Raw genomic sequence first — 16,210 nt, forward strand, 5'->3', positions numbered from 1 at the left:
TCCCGGTGTTCCCCAGGAGGGCGGTCCGTGCGGACACGCTGCCTGCGCGCGGGGCACGCCGGGAGTAGTAGTCCGAGAAGGTACTGCTTTGCAGAGTCTCCGGAAGTGGGGGCGCGAGAGACCCGACGGACCCGGCTCGCTGTAGCTGGACGCCAGACGCTGGGGTGCTGCTCTGGGGCGGGTCATGAACGGGCCGGCAGACGGTGAAGTGGACTACAAAAAGAAATATCGTAATCTGAAGCGGAAGCTCAAATTTCTCATCTACGTGAGTGCTGGTGTGGGAGGTTGCCTAGTGCGAGGCCTGGCGCTGAGAGGACCTCAGTTTACCCATGTGTAAAGGGGGTGGGGCGAGCTGTCTTCGGGTTCCCGGCCCCTTTATCGACCGCTCTTGATCAGCGCCCGCCCTGCTCGTGATACAGGAACACGAGTGCTTCCAGGAGGAGCTGAGGAAGGCGCAGAGGAAATTACTGAAGGTTTCTCGGGACAAGAGGTGAGGCAAGTTGCAGGGATGATGGCAGTGTGACTCCTAGGGATCCACCTTGTGGCCCCATCCTGGAGTAGGACCACAAATGCATGGGCTCTTAGTAGAATCCTTTGGACCCTCTAGGAGGGTCGGGAGAATATTGCTGAGATGGGAATAAACACTCTCCTTCGCACTTCTTCCCTCAGTTTTCTCCTAGACCGACTTCTGCAATATGAGAATGTGGATGAAGACTCCTCTGGTGAGCAAGGTCATGAAAAACTGGAGGTAGACGTGGCTTTTGGCACTTAAGCAAGTCTTCCTGGGTCCATCTTCTTAGGCATTGGAAACTGATGCAGCCTCCAATGGTTCTTAAGCCTCCACCTCTACCATTCTTTCATTCAAGTACTTATGGAGCATCTGCTGTGTTTCAAGCTCTGTGTTTCAAGCTCTGTGCTTGGCGCAAGAAATATAACAGTAGCAAAGATGGACAAAGCGCTTGGTCTCTTGTAACTTTTATTCTAGTCGAGAGGAAATGATCTAGAATTTTAGGTAGCAATAAGGATTTAGATAAAAAACAGGATAATGCAGTGATGATTTAAGTAGAACAAGAGTAGACTTTTTTTTTTTTTAATCAAGCCTCAGATAGTAAATGTTTTAGACTTTGTGGAATATCCTTTCTTTAAGCAGTTACTCAGCTGGTGTGAAAGCAGCCTCAGCCAGTATTGACATATTTGGCTGTGTTTTGATAAAACTTTATGGACACTGAAAAGTGAATTTCATTTAGTTTCCACATGAAGTATGATTTTTCTTTTGCTTTTTTAATCACTTAAAAATCTAAAAGCCCGCCAGGCACTGTGGCACATACCTGTAACACTAGTGACTTGGGAGACTGAGGCAGGAGAATCGAAAGTTCCAGGTTTGACTTAGCAACTTAGTGAGTCCCTAAACAACTTAGTAAGACACTGTCTTTAAAAAAAGAAAGAAAGAAAGAAAGAAAAAGGACTGATGTTAGCTCAGTGGTAAAGTGCCCCTGGATTCAGTCCCCACTAACAAAAAAAGAAAAGAAGCAGCAGCCAATTTTCTGAGTATAGGGTTAGAGCTTCCTAGGCAGAATAACAAATATAGGGGCCCTAAGCTAAGAACCAGCCAGGCTTGTCTGAGTAACAGGGATGAAGAGTGTAGGGCATTGTTTTTCATATTTTTTTTAGTTTTAACAATTAATAATGTTACAATACTGTTAACATATTTTACATTTTGAGCAAATCTTCACATATACACTTATACAATCAAATTTAACAAAACATTTTTAATATCACTATATGTAGTTCAACCCTGTGTTTTAGACTACTTTTTTCCCTACTTTTGACACTGGTTGCAAACTTCATGACCACTAGTGGATTGAAACCCATAATTTGAAAAAGCTGTAAAATAATGTTCTGTTGGACTACAACACCCATTATTCATTTACTACTATAGGAAAATTGTAGATAATGTTAGAAGTAGGCAGGGACCAGCGTACATAGGTCATGACAGAAAGTTTGGCTTTATTTTAGCTCCTCATTCCGTGCTTCTCCCCACCCTAAAGTCTTTCAGTAATTTCCTGAAACTTCAGGATGGGGCCGTGAGAGAACCCAGCATGTTCATGATCAGAGGGGGTTAAATCTGGGGAGCTTTGCCAGAGATGTAAGCCTCTACTTTTATCCTAAAGGAACCCCATAGTTTGTTCAAGGAGATGTCTATACATGATACTTCTCACAGAGTGTGAGGAAACCATGACAAGTGAAAGTAGAGGGTTCTGAGAGCCAGCAATTAACTGGGCCTGAGATTCTAGATGACTTCTGAGAGAAGGTGGCATTCAATCTTGCTTTTGTGTGAAAGGAGGTGGGGGAGTATTTATTAGTGATCAGACCCAGGGTTTGGCACATGCAAGGCAAATACTCTATCACTGAGCTACATACCTGGCCCTTTTTAATTTTGTTTTGTTTTTCAGCGGAGGTCTTGCTAAATTCCCGTGCTGGCTTTAAACTTGAGATCCTCCTGCCTCAGCCTCCCAAGAAGCTGAGATTACAGGACCATGCTACTCTACCTGACTTGAATCCACTATTTCAAAAGATTTGTCTGAGGGTCTGGGGATGTAGCTCAGTAGTAAAGTGCTTGTCTAATGTGCATGAGGCTTGTGATTCAATTCCCAGAACCACCACCAAAAAAAAAAAAAAAAAAAGAAAAGAAAAGAAATCTGAGCAGAGAAATCAGCAACTGCATATATCATATTCATCACTTTTGAAGTAAATGATGGGTCTTCTAGGAAGAAGTATTGAACACAAAAAAATTATATTTTTGAGTAAAGATGTTAGAATGATAGAGTACAGTTTTAGGAGTTGAAGTGTAGAACATGAGCTTAGCATGAGTGTGGTCCTAGATTAGATCTCCAGGACTACACACACAGAAAAGACAGTTTTATTGAGATAGGGTTAGATTAACAGGACCCAGAATATGGAATGTGGAGCAGGCAGGAGCTGAAGGCATCTTGGAGGCATATAGGAGAGAGTTACGTAAAATAGTCAAGGAATCACAGTTAATTCAAGTCCCAGTCCTGTACCTTACTTTCTGAGCCTCAGTGACATCTGGAAAGTGGAGGTGATGGTTATGAAGACCAGAGGCAGTAAGTGTAAAGGAGCCTGGCACGTAGTACATGTTTGGCAAATGTATTATGAAGAAGCCAGAGTAGGAAACAGATTGTGAAAGCTGGGAAAGCTGTGGGTCTCCCCAGAATAGTACGTATGTGTGTGCCAGCTGGGGTGTCAGCTTCCTTCTAAAGTGTTGAGGGTACAGCCCTCTGAAGTAGACTGGGAGCCCCCAGCCCCCACTGACCAGCCCTTCTCCTGCACAGACTCAGATGCCACCGCATCTTCAGAGAACAGCGAGACAGAGGGAACACCTAAGTTGTCTGACACACCAGCCCCCAAAAGGTAAGAAGCAGCCATGGGGGTGGGGGGTGGACCTGGGCCTCCCAGCTGCCTCTGACTTCCTCCTCTGTCTTTTCTCTAGGAAAAGAAGCCCTCCGCTGGGGGGTGCTCCCTCCCCCTCCAGTCTCTCCCTGCCTCCTTCAACAGGGTTTCCCCTTCAGGCCTCTGGAGCCCCTTCCCCATACTTGAGCTCGGTGAGTTGGGGTCAAGGGTAGGAAGTGGTGGACTAAGATGCCTGGGAATAAGGTGGGCATCATTTGGGCAAAGGGGCCAGGCCTCCACATACAGTCACCCTAACTCTGGGGACATCTGTCTGGGTATGGCCAGCAAGCATCCCTGGAGGGAGTGTCGGGGCTGCCCATCTTCTCTCTGGTCTAGGAACAGGGGACAGAATGACTGAGGAGAGCAGATCCCAGGACATAGTCCTGCTGCTGTCCCTTCCCCTTCTATTCTCAGGAGCCCTGGGAGCCACACTCATCACCATCTCTTTTGTTTTTCCATTCTTCCTCCTGTTTGCATTTCTTCCCTTCACCCCTCACCCTGACCCATTCCATTTCCCATCTCCATCCCCCACTCCCACCAGCAGCTGGCTTCTCCCCCTTACCCCCCATTCCCTTCTGACTACCTGGCCCTGCAGCTGCCCGAGCCCAGCCCCCTGAGGCCCAAGCGGGAGAAACGACCCCGCCTGCCCCGGAAACTCAAGGTACCCTGATTTGGGGACGTTAGGGAGGGGCCCCATCAGCAGGACAGCTGTCTGAGGGAGGCTCGAGATGGGCTGGGTATCCATTTTTTATTTGGAACTGCTGAGAGTCCAGCCCAGGACTAGGCACTAAGGGGCGGATCCAAGAAGTCCTGACTCAGACTTCTTTTGAGACAAATCTGGGGCAGAACCAGCCTTGGGGGGTTTGGAGTGAGGATGCCTGGGGTCCTGCCCTTACACAGTGGCAGCATGCCCAGGGTCTGCAGTGTGGTCCCAGGCAGGGTGCATTTGCACAGGTCGTGAGTGCTGTATGACACCAGGCAGCCTCAGAGCTGGGCAAAGTTGTGGGATCTAGAATTCAATTAGTACTGCCCCAGTATAACATGGTTATACAATTTTGAGCAGGTCTCTCTGATTCTGTAAGTGTTCTAGATTTTGCATCTGTAGAGTAAGTGATAAAACTAGATGGAATCACCAAGTGTTGGTGGAGCATCTGCTTCACGCCAAGCACCATCCTAGGTGCTACATTACCGTAGTGAACAAAGCAGGTGGAACCCCTTCCCTTGTGGAACTCACATTCTAGCAAGATGGACAGAAGATAAATAAGATGAATAGGTGTCAGGAGAGAAAACAGTCAAGAAAGGGGGGGGGGAGCTCCAAGGTGGGTGGTCTGGGATGTACTTGAGCAGAGACTTAAAGGAAGTGAGAGCAAGCCACTTGGATCCCAGGGAAAGGGTTTCAGTCAGGGACAACCAGGCAAAAGCCCCAGGGGTGTGCATGCTTGGCTTGTTCAGGGATTTGGTGGGAGGGAAGTGGAGGAGAGTGATCACAGAGCAGGTCAAAGACGTAGGCAATTGAAGGACAAGATGTAGGCAACTGTGAAGGGCCTTCCAGTTTCTGAAAGACTGTGGCTGGTACAGTGACTGAAATGGGAGCCACTGGAGGAGGCTGAGCAAAGGTGGCATCTGTTCCAATTTACATTTTGGTCACCTTGCCAACACTGCTGTGTGGAGGCCAGCCTGGGTGCAGGGTTTGGGGACAAGTCAGGATGACAGTGATGAAGTGACCCACAGAAAACCTGGTAGCTGTGGAGAGAGTACAGAGTGAGACAGGTTTTAGAGCAGGGGCCACAGGTTTCCTGGGAGACCAAGTGTAGCTGTAACAGGGAGAGAGGGCCCAGCCAGACTCCAGGATGCTCACCTGAGCAACCGGAGAAGTGGAGCGGCCTTTTTCTGAGATGGGGAGGGTTGGGAAGAGCAGAATCTGGAGGGAAGATGAGCTTGGTGTTAAAAGGCCACCTGGAAATGTCAGCTTCGGATACATGAGCATGGGGTTCTCAGGGATGCCACTGGAAGTTTCAACACAGAGGTGGATGGGGAAGGGAAGAGGGCTGAGAGGGAGCCTCAGGAGTGATGAGGAGCCCACTGAGGGCCCAAAGTTACATTGTTCATTCAGATTGGTATCAAAGTTGAGTTGGGACCAGGGTGGATGGCTCTTGGCTCTGAAGTCAGAAGCAAAATAGGATGTTGTGTCGAGTGGTTAAGAGAGTGGGTTCTGGGGCTGGGGTGCAGCTCAGTGGTGCAGCACTTACCTAGCATGCCCGAGGCCCTGGGTCCCTTCCCCAACACAACAGCGGGCTGGTAATACCCCTGCTGAAGGTTTTTTACTTCTGGCCTGAAAGGCAGGAGTGGAGAAAGTAACCAGGACAGTCTGGAGCAGATGGGGGACTGTGGCAACGGCATAAGTGTGGGCAGTAGGAGGCTTCTGCTAGGAGTTGGGGCCTGAAGCAGAACAATGCCGGAGCTAAGTTCTAGATTCACAGGATCTTTCCTCTCACAACATAATGGTTGAGAGAGAGGCCCAAGTCAGTTGCCGCATGTGGGGGAGGGGAGAGATCAGGGAAGTGCTCAGAGGAGAGAGAAGATTTGAGAGAACATTTGAGTGGAGAGTAAGTGAGATCTGGATAGTCCAGGCTAGTAAGAAGGGAGATGGAGACCAAGTGGAAATTGTGGCCTGTAGGAGGAGTAACTAGAGAACAATATTGGGAAAACAACAGGGTGGAGTGGGATTATAGAAAGAAGGATTGGATGCCCGGAAAAGGAGGTGGTCCGTTACTGTGAAGGGAGTTGGAGTCTCTGAAGATTGTGGGTGAGAAAGAGATGGGAGGTGGCAAGTATGAGCAGAGGTGGCACATTCAACTGGGGCCTGGCCAGGCGGGTGACATATGCCTGTAGTCCTAGCTACTCAGAAGGCTGAGGCAGGAGGATCACTTGAGCTCAGGAGTGCAAGACCAGCCTGGGCAACATAATCAGACCCTGACTCAAAAAAAGAAAAAAAACGCTGGGGCCTGGTCTAACTTGGTAGTAGAGCACTTGCCTAGTGTGCACAAGGCCCCGGGTTGGAATCCTATCTTTTCTACCTCCCATGTGGTCTTGGGCATGTCGTTAACTCTGTGACCCTCACTTTCTTCAGTGTCCCTGGGATCATGAGAGGCTAAATGAGTAAAAGCGTGGAGATTGCAGCATAGTGCCTGAGCCCCAGCAGGCCAGAACCACATTAGTTCTTGGTCACACCGAGGAGGCCATTGAGGAAGTCCAGGCCAGGGGAGGATATGGGGAACAGGTAGGGATCAAGAGGTAGTAGCCAGAGGAGGGAGGCTCACATAGCTGCTCTTTTTAGTGTCTGTGTGTCTGTCCTGTGGGAGCTTAGCACAGTCTGGTTTTCAGAGCTGGGCCTCCAGTTTGCCATCTGTTCTGACAGGCTCTTGTGCCTGCGGCCTGATTCACTCTAGTCCTCCATGTCACCCCAGGAGCAGAAGTCAGGGTGAGGCTCCTTGAGAAGCAGAGATCAGGCCATTAGGCCAGATGTGTTAAAGCAATTGGGAGGCCACCATGGAGTCGACATGTGACTATTTCCTGCCATATCCAGTCCAGGGCCACACTAGGCACTGCCCAGTGAGGACCTGGTAGGTCTGTTCCTTAAAACTTCCATTTCTAAGCCTCAGTTCTCTCCCCTGTCAGGTAACCCTCCTCCCACCCAGGGTAGCCCTAAGGATTGGAGATCATTGACTGAAGTCACCTGGCACATTGTAGGTGCTCAGGTTGTGCCTACTAAGCATGAGGGCTGCCTCCCATACCCAGAGAATTGTTGTTGGGGAGGCTTTTTGAGGACCTGCCGAGGTGGGACTGGAGGGTTGGTCAGGACAGAGGCCACTTCCCAGCCTCAGGATAAAGCAGGACTTGTGACTAATAGAGAAGGATGCTCCAGGTGGAGGGCTGGCCTGTTGTCAGGAACACTGCACTGCCTGTCCTGAGGGCAGGAGGGCCAGGGCCCTCAGGTGGAGGAGTGACATGCTCAGGTTTGTGTTCTAGAGCGAGCACTCTGGCTGCAGTGTGGAGGAGGATCTGGATCTGGGAGAGGCTGAAGGCAGGGAGTCCAGTTAGGAGGCTGGTCCCCTAGCACAGGTGAGCTGAGAGGAGGCCTGGCCCAGGCCAGTGGCTGCGGGGATCCCACGGAGGGGCCTGTCCCAGATGTAATAGAAAACTTCTGGGGGGCGAAGAAGCCTCCCAGGCTCCTGGCTGGGGTGGCCTGTGATACCCTCCACTGAACCAGTGAGTCCTGCAGGAGGAGGGGGAGAACAGGCCTTGGTGGCAGGTGGAACCTGAGGGGCCCAGAGGCAGGAGGAGGTAGGCACTCCGTGCTGTCTCTGGCTGTGACTGGCTTTAATTGCTGTTACAGGGCATCCAGGGTGCCTCCCTGGAGAGGGCAGGGCCCAACCTCCCTTCCCAGATTCCTATCAGTCACCCCACCCTCCCCCATCATCACACCTTGCATCACTGCCCCTCACTCCCAGGCACTTGCTGGTTTGGAATTTGAAGGGGCCAAGGTGGGGCAGGTCCCTGATTGCAGCACTGGCTGACTAGCTGTGTCCTTTGTCCCTTGAATGAGCCTTTGCCCCTTCCCCACCCCTCAGAACTGCCTTAAGGGGCGGCGTCTAGCCTCCTGGAGAACTGACAAGTCCTCCCTCTGTTTCTTTCCCCTGCTGCAGATGGCGGTGGGACCCCCTGACTGCCCTGTGGGCGGGCCACTGACCTTCCCTGCCCGGGGTCCTGGAGCTGGGGTTGGAGCCGCCCTGACCCCCCTGCCCCCTCCCAAGATGCCCCCTCACACAATCCTGAGCACCGTCCCGCGGCAGATGTTCAGCGATGCAGGCAGTGGAGATGATGCCCTGGACGGGGACGATGACCTGGTGATTGACATCCCGGAGTGACCACCCAGCGTCTTCTGCCAAACCGCTGGCCAGCACCCCCTCCCTGTGCCAGCACACATGAGCCCCAGCTTCCTCAGAGATGTTTATTGACGCCCAGTTGCCATGCTTCGGCCACTGACACAATCAGAGAAGGCGTAAACATGCACGAGTGTCCCCCAGGAAGGTGGCAGGGGCCCTGCCCTCACATCCCAGCCCCATCTAGGGGACAGCTATTTAAATGAGTGGCCAGAAGCATCTGCTACCTCACAGGGAGGCAGAGACCCAGTGATGGCCACCCCTTTAGAAGGGCAGCTGTACAGGGCTAGGACTTTTGTGTATTAAAGGAGTGGCTCTTCTCTTGCGTGTCCTCTTTTGGGAACATTCTCCTCCTCCAAACCTCCCCGAATCCAACCTCCTCCCGTGCGGAGAGGGGTGGGGCAGCCTGGAGAGGCTGGAGAAAGGAGCAGGGGTCCCTGGGGTGTGGCTCTGACAGCACTCCCCGCAGGTGTGCAGGCGGGGTGGTTTGCATATTTGCAGGTGATAGCGAGTCAGGCAAGAGGAAGTTGCATATGTGAATATAGATCTCCACAGTCCCTCACAAGACAGACCCACGGTCACAGAGACTCTCACACAAATAAGGTGGCGTAGGGTGGGGGCATCCCACCCTGTGTAAACGTGCAACACACTCGTGCGAGGGTTGGGTACTGGACCTGGCCCGAGGGGCCTGTGCAGGGCAGCAGCTGTCCACTCAGGTGGAGGGAGGAGCCCCAGCCGCAGGGGGCAACTCGCTGGTCAGGGTGTGCCAGCGCTCCAGAGCTGTGTCCAGCTGCTGTAGACAGTCGCTCCAGTGCTTTCGTGCCTCTCCTCGAGCGCCTGGCCCCAGGGACACACCACCTGAAGAGCAGACAGAGTCAGGGCCTGGCTTCCTGCCCATTAGTCCACCCTGGGTACCACCTCGCTGGGCTCGCCTCACCTATGAAGTCATTGGATTTGCCAATGTCGTAGTCCCAGACAGTGACTTCCAGAGTCTTGGTGGCTAGAATGGAGAGTTCCATCTCGTAGAAAAATTCCTGGGGACAAGATGAACCACACCTCCAGTGAGGCCCTTTCTCACCCCTGCTCTTGTCCCCAGTCCACTCTGATTTCAGTCCTCATTCCACACAGGATTCAGCGTGTTCCTCTGAGTCTTTGTTTTTAGCTTATTGGCCTGGGGTGTGGAGAAAAGGGTTCTGATACTTGTCCCTGAAAAAAGGGTTCTGATACTTGTCCGTGTTTACCTCATTAAATTCCGGGTTTAGAGTCTTCTTCTTCACACGTGTTTTATGCTTGGATTTCTTATCCACATCTGGTCTCAGGTACCTGGGGGTGGGAATGTGATTAGGGATAGGCCAAGACCCAGAGGAATCTAGGGCAAGGCTCAGGGTCCCTGGGGAGGAGACAGTGGGCTATAGGAACAGGCCATGCCCCAGAGGATCTCCGGCAGGTTCAGGCTCCGGCAAAGGTGAGGGCTCACGTCTTAACATAAGGGTCAGAGTAGCCGTTGACGTCCATGGCAGCCAGGTGTGCACAGCGCATGATGCCCACCAGCAGTCCCCGGCGCCGAGAGCTGTAGCTGAGGCTCAGCAGGATGCGCCCGCGCTCCTCTAACAGCCCAGGTCCGTGCTCTGCCTGCTCCAGCTGCAGGGGACAGATACAGGGGTCTATCCGGGTCCTCCACCACCTCCCACCCAACTGTGGCCCCTGTGAGGCTCCTCACCTCCTTCAGGTAACAGGAGATGCCCCTTAGTGCCGCAGACATGGAAGAGGGTGAAGCCAGCTGAGGGGGCAAAGAGAAGCTTCTGGCAATCTGGCCGCTAGAGCTCCCTCCCCAGGAACCCCACAGCTCCCACACAGACCGGGACTTGGCGCTCAAGGCAGATGTTAAAATGCTTCTTCTGCGAAGGCTTGAGGCGGCGGAGGGGCACTCGGATCTCCCCGATAAACTCATTGTGGCTCAGCTTGTCTTCATCACAGACAGAGATCCTGGCAGGGAACTTCAGGGTCAGGGCCCCCGTACCTGAGCCCTGCTCCAGTGTGGGAGAAGGGTTCTCAGACTAGTCTCAGCTCTGCCCTAAAGCTTGCCCTGTTCCAGTGTCCTTTGCCCTTCAGGATCTGCAGAAAGCCCTCACAAATCTTAGGGACTGCCCCCATCCCCATCCAGGAGGCAAGATCTGTCTAAACCCCGCAGGTGTGTGTTGGTGGATGTGACCATAGGTGCAGGCTGTGAGAGCTAGAAGGGCCTTGAGGAGTCTGGGACAGGCAACCAAGGACCCTTCACCTCCTTGGGCCCTCCTGTCCTTTCCACCTGGAGCAGGGCATCAAGCTGGCAGAGACATGTCAACCCAGCAATTAAGAAGTGAAGGTCTTTATTTCCATCTGCCCACTCTGTACTCATGCTGCTGCTGCTGTGACCAGCTATTGTGCTGAGCAGCTGTGGCATGTGGGCATGTTGAAGTCCCAGTCCTGCCACTTATTACCTACCTGCGAAGTCACTTAACTTCCCTTAGCCTCAGTTTCCATCTGTAAAATGGAGATAATGGGTACCCAAATCTGGAAGCTATGCTGAGGGTCAACTGACAAAGAAATGGAAAAACTGCTCACTGGTGAGTTCTCAGTAATTTTCGGGCCCCGTTCTCACATCTCAAACATGGTGCCAGCTTTTCTGGTTTCTGCCTCTGTCCCTCACTCCCCCAAAGTGATCTTTGTAAAACAGCCCTGACCATATCCCCTTCCCTTCTGTGGCTCACTCTTGTCCAAGAACAAAAACTCAGGCATCACTGCTTTCATTACCCCTGAGGGATTGCATCCCACATCTCCATCTCTTTGGAGAATATGACAGAACAAGTTCTCTGACCCTGAAAAATTCCCTCAGAGGTTTTAAGTAAACACAAGACAGGGAAGGCAGACCAAAGCACACAGATCCAACTTTGGTCAGAGCTTCTGACAAGGGGTCCCATAAAAGCTTTCTGGAGGAGGCAGAATTTGGACTGAGCTCCAAATGAGTGGGATTTAGGCTGGCAGAGAGGGAGCCGAGAGCTTCCAACAAAGTCAGGAGTTATAAAACTGACAACCAGAAGACGCTAGGTAGTCCTCTATGGGAGGAACAGCAGGAGGTACATTGGGGGAGGCAAGGCCAGGAAAATATCTCAGCCTGCTGCTGATGGGGCTGGAGAGCCACCGATTGATCTTGAGCATCAGCAAGGTAAGGGCTTAATGGGACAAAAAGAGGTCACCCAACCAAAGAAGGTTACAATAACAGGTGTCCCAGAGGAGGTGCCAGGCTGGAATCCTTGGCAGCAGGGAGGCTGAGCCCTCACCTGAGCACCTTGTGAGTGATGTCATCGTCTGTGATCCCACTGTAGGTCAGGTCCTCATTCCACACAGGATTCAGCGTATTCCTCTGAGTCTTCGTTTTTAGCTTATTGGCCTGGGGTGTGGAGAAAAGGGTTCTGATACTTGTCCCTGAGGCCCCTAGAAAAAGGCAGAGGCTGGGAGAATTTGGGTTGGACCCACAGACAGGACCAAATTGGGAGAAAGAGGATACTGTTACCTTGCAGGCTCCAGGCAGCAGGTGCAGCTTAACATAGGGATCAGCCAGGCCATTGAAATCCATGGGCTTGAGGCCCTGGAGGGAGGACAGCAAAGAGGATGGTGACTCCCAGCCCCTTCCCCCGCCCTCTGCAAAGCAGGATTCTGAAGGTGTGCAGCACCCAAGGGAAGGTGCCAAGGAGGCAGGAAGGAGTGGGGTCCACCCTGGGGAAGGGAAGGAAGGCTGGGACCCCACAGGGTCAGAGTCTGGCAGGCAGGGAGTGCCCACCTTGGCCCTGAGGATGCTACAGTGCAGAGTGCAGGAGGCCTGGTCATAGAGAAGGTCGAACTCCAGTGTGCCCAGGGCAGCTGCAGAAGAGGGAAAGGTGGCATGAGTCGGCATGCCAAGATAAGTGTGTGTGAGGGACCCATGGCTGGATGTGGATGTGCACGTCTCCATTTCTGTGGGCCCATGAGTGTGTGCAAGAGGCTGAATAGGCATGTGCATGTGTGCGTCTGGGTCCCTGGCTCGGCCGCCACTGGGGCTGTGTGGGTGGTGGAGTGTCTCAGCAGAAATATTGAATATTAGCCTTGCTCAAGCTGTAATCTCCACCCGGACTGCAGCTGTGGTGGCAGCCCCACCATCCCTCATCCTTCCTCCCCCCTCCGCTAGTGCACACCCAGCAGGGCCTGTCCCCTCCCACAAGCCTGGAGGCCCCCCATTAACACCAGGAGCCCTTCAAGTCCCCAGACTCACTGGTATCGTCTGAATCATAGCTGTCCACCTCAGCTCGGTCCTCAGGCGTGGTGGCCCCAAGGAGGGCCGCAGGGGGGGCCAGAGCCAGGGGTGCCAGATGAGCTGGGGCCTCCCGGCAGCCCCCGCCCCCCCCTTCAGGTCCTGGTCCCCGGCGCGGGAAGTAGTCAGAGATCTGGCGGATAGGCCGGATGGGCCCGGGGCACACGTTGATGGCCATGTGCTCCTGGATATTGATGGTCATGCGGTCGCCCCTGCGGCCCCTCATGCAGCACCCCTGGCTGGGGGAGGAGGGTGTGAGGGCTGGAGGCGGCTGGCTGGCTGGCTGACTCCTCATACCTATGCCTGCTGGCTGAGGGCCAGGCTGAGCTTCCTGGTCTGTGGGGCCCTCTCTGGCCGCCCTTCCTAGGTGTCAAGGGAGAGGGCAACCTGTGCCAGTGAGTGGGCAGGCAGGAGGCCTGGGTCCTCCAGACCAGGAGCCTGGCTCCACAGGGGTTGAGCTGCCAGGCCACTCCTGGCACACAGAGCAGACAGGTCTTGGCTCCCCTCAACCTTGCCCCCCACCTCCAGATTGTCCCTTTGTCATCTTCTAGGCTCAGTCCTCTCATGCTGGGCTCCCCTCTGCGCCTGAGCCCTGTATACCCCATAGCAACCCCCAGAGGTCCCTGCCTCTAAGCTCTGGCCATCCCCTGCATCAGGCGCAAGTCTGGTCCGGGTGTCACCCACCCCTCTGGGCTTCCACTTCCTGCTGAGCCTTCATTCTGCCCCGGGATCTGTCTGTCTGCCTGGTCCTCCTTGCCGCTGCCTCCTGTCTTTCCCGCAGCCCAAGGTGAGGACCTCAGCCTCAGATGCCTCCTCCTGACCGTGCCTCCCAAAGGGAGCCAGAAATTCAGCCGCAGGAAAGCTGCACAGCCCCGGAGCCCACAGGCTAAGGCGCTCACCCTCACCCTCACGCCCCCGGCCGGCCCAGCCCCCTGCACCTGTTTCTGTGCCTCCAACAGGTGCCAGGCACTGGGCAGCCGGCGGGCGCAGGCTGGGCGGCGGCGGCCGGCGATTCCCAGGGCGGCCAGCAAGAAGAGCGCGAGTCGGGCTGCGAGCGCCACGCCGAGCGGGAGGGAGCCGAGAAAGTGCGGGAGGAGGGGGTGAGGCGGGCGGAGGCGAGGATGCAGCCGGCGCAGCGGGGGCGGAGGGGCGCGGGCTGGGCAGGGGGTGGACTCTCCGGCTTACACCCGCCGCCCGCCACGCGCAGCCCGGGCACACTCAGGAGCGCACGCGAGTGCACACACAGACACGTGTGCTCGCGCTCCCGCACGGGCACGCGGGCTGGCACACACTCGTGTGCACGGAGGCTGGCACACACACACATCTCGCCTGGGCACTCCCGTGCACACACGCCTGGACCCCACGTGTGCAAGCTCACACACATGCACCAACGAAGGCACGCGAGGGGCACACTCACCCAGGAACTTCGCATACACACACACTCGCCAACACGCGGGCTCCCTGCGCCACCAGGAATCAACCGCGAGAATTACCGGGTGTTTCCCAACTCCTCCCAGGAGACCCGGGCCCCGGCCTCGCCCCCTCGCTGCCTGCCGAGCCCACAGCGCCGCCTCCCTCCCTCCCTCCCCCTCTCTCGCTCTCTCCCCTTCCTTTCGGGTCTCCGGGGCCAGACCACCAGCCTGGTTGCCATGGCAACACTGGCTCCTTTCCCCCCCCCCCGCCCCCCATCCTCACGCCCCTCCCCCGCCGAGCTGAGAGCTCGCGAGGGAGGGAAGAGGGCGTCTGTCCTCCCCTCTGGTAGCCGTAGGGGCGGGGCTTAGAGATCCGCAGTGACCTAGGGGCGGGCAGGGGAAGAGGGTCTGGTCCGCCTGCTGTCCCTGGCCCTGCATCTCCGGGTCGCCAAACTGGGCTGGGGAACCTCAGAGTCTGAAGGAGGAGACGAGACTGTGGCTTCCCCCATGCCTCCTCCATTTGGCTGTACTGGCATTTCTCCTAGTGACCCAACCCAGCCCCCAGGACCGCTGATTCCTTCTCAGGGATGGCATCTCCTTTGGAAAACCACCCTTTCACACCCCACCCCCCTGCCATTTCCAGTTCTGCCCCTAAGATGGGCAGTGATCTGGACTCTGTCCTGAATGCCCCTGCCACCCCACCCCCACCCAGCGCTGCCCCACACCAGCCACCAGCCTGGATCCTGTAGCTTTTGATCATTTGCCCCAAACTTACCACCCCAAAAGACAAAGTCCTCACAGTGGCCTCCAAGGATCTCATCACCCACTCTACCCACCACAGGTTGGAAACCTTACCTGCAGCTCCCAGAACCCACCTTGACCCCTCAGGCCTCTGGAACTTCTCTCAGTCACACTCCACCTGGGAGACCTGCCCTTCCTTCAGGGGTCATTCTGGGTCAACTCTTCCCTAGGAACCTTCCTAGAGCACGGTGGCACCCCACTTCCCTTCTGCCCCTCAGCTTCCAGATACCTCAGACTCTGCTCTGCTGACAATTTTGTCTGAGCCTGTTTACATTTCTGTCTCCCATCAGCCAGGGAGTTACGAAGCGAGCAGGGGCTGATTCATCTCTGAGTCCCTGGTGGCCCAAACTGGTCCTGGAATTGTCAGCCTCACTCAATATTGAGACTTAAAACAGAGAATTTTGATTGCACAATTGTGAATATGCTTAACACCACCTAACTCCACACTTAAAAGTAGTTAAGGGCTGGGAGCTGGATACGTGCCTGTGATCCCATCTACCTGGAAGGGAGGCTGAGGCAGGGGGATCACAAGTTCTAAGCCAGCCTCAACCATTTAATGACACCCTCTCTCAAAATAAAAATAAAAGTAAAAAGGACTGGGGATATAGCTCAGTGGTAGAGTGCCCCCGCATTCCATCCCTGTACCAAAAAAAAAAAAAAAAATGTAAGGATGCTGCATGTGGCTCTGTGGTAGAGCAGTATTTATTTGCTTTCAAGAGGGTTCCATCCCCAACATCAAGAGAAAGTAGGAAAAGAAAAAAGAAAAAGATTAAAATGGTAACTTGTGTTACATGTAGATGTTATGGGTTTGTATTTTATCACAGTGTATTTTAAAGTAAGAAAAATGTAGAGTCAAACTAGACTGAGACACCACCTTCACCTACCAACGGGCAAAATTCAAAGTGTCTGTTAATACACAATGTGAGTGAGGCTGTGGACAAGTGAGTACTACTTCTGCAGAGGTCAGTCTGGCAGTGGATTCCAAGGGCACACATTACACATACCCTTTGACCTTGACATTCCACTTCTAAGATTTTATCCTATAGATAAGCTGACCCATGGGCAAAATAAAGGGCATTGGAAGTATATTGGAAGTTTTTTTTTTTTAATCAGGGATTGAACCCAGGGGTGCTTAACCACAGAGCCACATCCCTAGACCTTTTTCATTTTTTTATTTTGAGTCAGGGTCTCACTGAGTTGCTTAGGGCCTTGCTAAGTTGCTGAGGCTAGCTTTGAACTTATGATCCTCCTGCCTC

At 53.9% G+C, this 16,210-nt stretch overlaps 2 protein-coding genes across 9 annotated transcripts; one reads left to right on the plus strand and one right to left on the minus strand.

Moving 5' to 3' along the window:
* Positions 1-40: 40 nt before the first annotated feature.
* On the plus strand, positions 41-8,734 carry Ino80e (INO80 complex subunit E). 5 transcript variants are annotated; one of them, XM_013357978.4, is made up of 8 exons: positions 41-265; positions 420-490; positions 670-722; positions 3,354-3,432; positions 3,512-3,623; positions 4,016-4,132; positions 7,501-7,593; positions 8,178-8,284. In XM_013357978.4, the coding sequence occupies exons 1-7, from the start codon at positions 185-187 to the stop codon at positions 7,570-7,572; spliced, it is 585 nt and encodes a 194-aa protein (XP_013213432.1). In that variant the 5' UTR covers positions 41-184; the 3' UTR covers positions 7,573-7,593; positions 8,178-8,284. The 5 variants fall into 5 exon arrangements, with proteins under 5 accessions (XP_013213432.1, XP_013213430.1, XP_005323886.1 ...); XM_013357976.4 differs by lacking the exon at positions 7,501-7,593 and having other exon boundaries at positions 4,013-4,132; positions 8,178-8,734; XM_005323829.4 differs by lacking the exon at positions 7,501-7,593 and having other exon boundaries at positions 8,178-8,734.
* On the minus strand, positions 8,469-15,227 carry Doc2a (double C2 domain alpha). Of its 4 annotated transcripts, none has more exons than XM_040276704.2 (12): positions 15,029-15,226; positions 13,680-13,789; positions 12,703-12,980; positions 12,235-12,314; positions 11,968-12,042; positions 11,735-11,844; positions 10,274-10,400; positions 10,135-10,194; positions 9,892-10,055; positions 9,656-9,737; positions 9,352-9,448; positions 8,469-9,272 (listed from the first exon to the last, which is right to left on the minus strand). In XM_040276704.2, exons 3-12 carry the CDS (start codon positions 12,965-12,967, stop codon positions 9,127-9,129), a joined length of 1,206 nt encoding a protein of 401 aa, XP_040132638.1. In that variant the 5' UTR covers positions 12,968-12,980; positions 13,680-13,789; positions 15,029-15,226; the 3' UTR covers positions 8,469-9,126. The 4 variants fall into 4 exon arrangements, with proteins under 4 accessions (XP_040132638.1, XP_040132637.1, XP_040132639.1 ...); XM_040276703.2 differs by lacking the exon at positions 15,029-15,226 and adding an exon at positions 14,159-14,282; XM_040276705.2 differs by lacking the exon at positions 13,680-13,789 and having other exon boundaries at positions 15,029-15,227.
* Between the last annotated feature and the right edge of the window lie 983 nt (positions 15,228-16,210).

The sequence above is a fragment of the Ictidomys tridecemlineatus genome, chromosome 10, assembly GCF_052094955.1.
Source record: "Ictidomys tridecemlineatus isolate mIctTri1 chromosome 10, mIctTri1.hap1, whole genome shotgun sequence".
NCBI classification, from domain to species: Eukaryota; Metazoa; Chordata; class Mammalia; order Rodentia; family Sciuridae; genus Ictidomys; species Ictidomys tridecemlineatus.

What these genes read in the sequence shown, in the direction of transcription:
- Ino80e (XM_013357976.4), top strand. Translation starts at nt 185, where the DNA reads ATGAACGGGCCGGCAGACGGTGAAGTGGACTACAAAAAGAAATATCGT. An exon ending in AGCTCAAATTTCTCATCTAC is followed by an intron (nt 266 to 419) that starts GTGAGTGCTGGT and finishes CTCGTGATACAG; the next exon opens with GAACACGAGTGCTTCCAGGA. An exon ending in AAGGTTTCTCGGGACAAGAG is followed by an intron (nt 491 to 669) that starts GTGAGGCAAGTT and finishes TTCTTCCCTCAG; the next exon opens with TTTTCTCCTAGACCGACTTC.
- Doc2a (XM_005323831.5), bottom strand. Translation starts at nt 14,173, where the DNA reads ATGCGAAGTTCCTGGGTGAGTGTGCCCCTCGCGTGCCTTCGTTGGTGC. An exon ending in CTATGATTCAGACGATACCA is followed by an intron (nt 12,315 to 12,702) that starts GTGAGTCTGGGG and finishes CCTCTTCTGCAG; the next exon opens with CTGCCCTGGGCACACTGGAG. An exon ending in ATCACTCACAAGGTGCTCAG is followed by an intron (nt 10,401 to 11,734) that starts GTGAGGGCTCAG and finishes GTTCCCTGCCAG; the next exon opens with GATCTCTGTCTGTGATGAAG.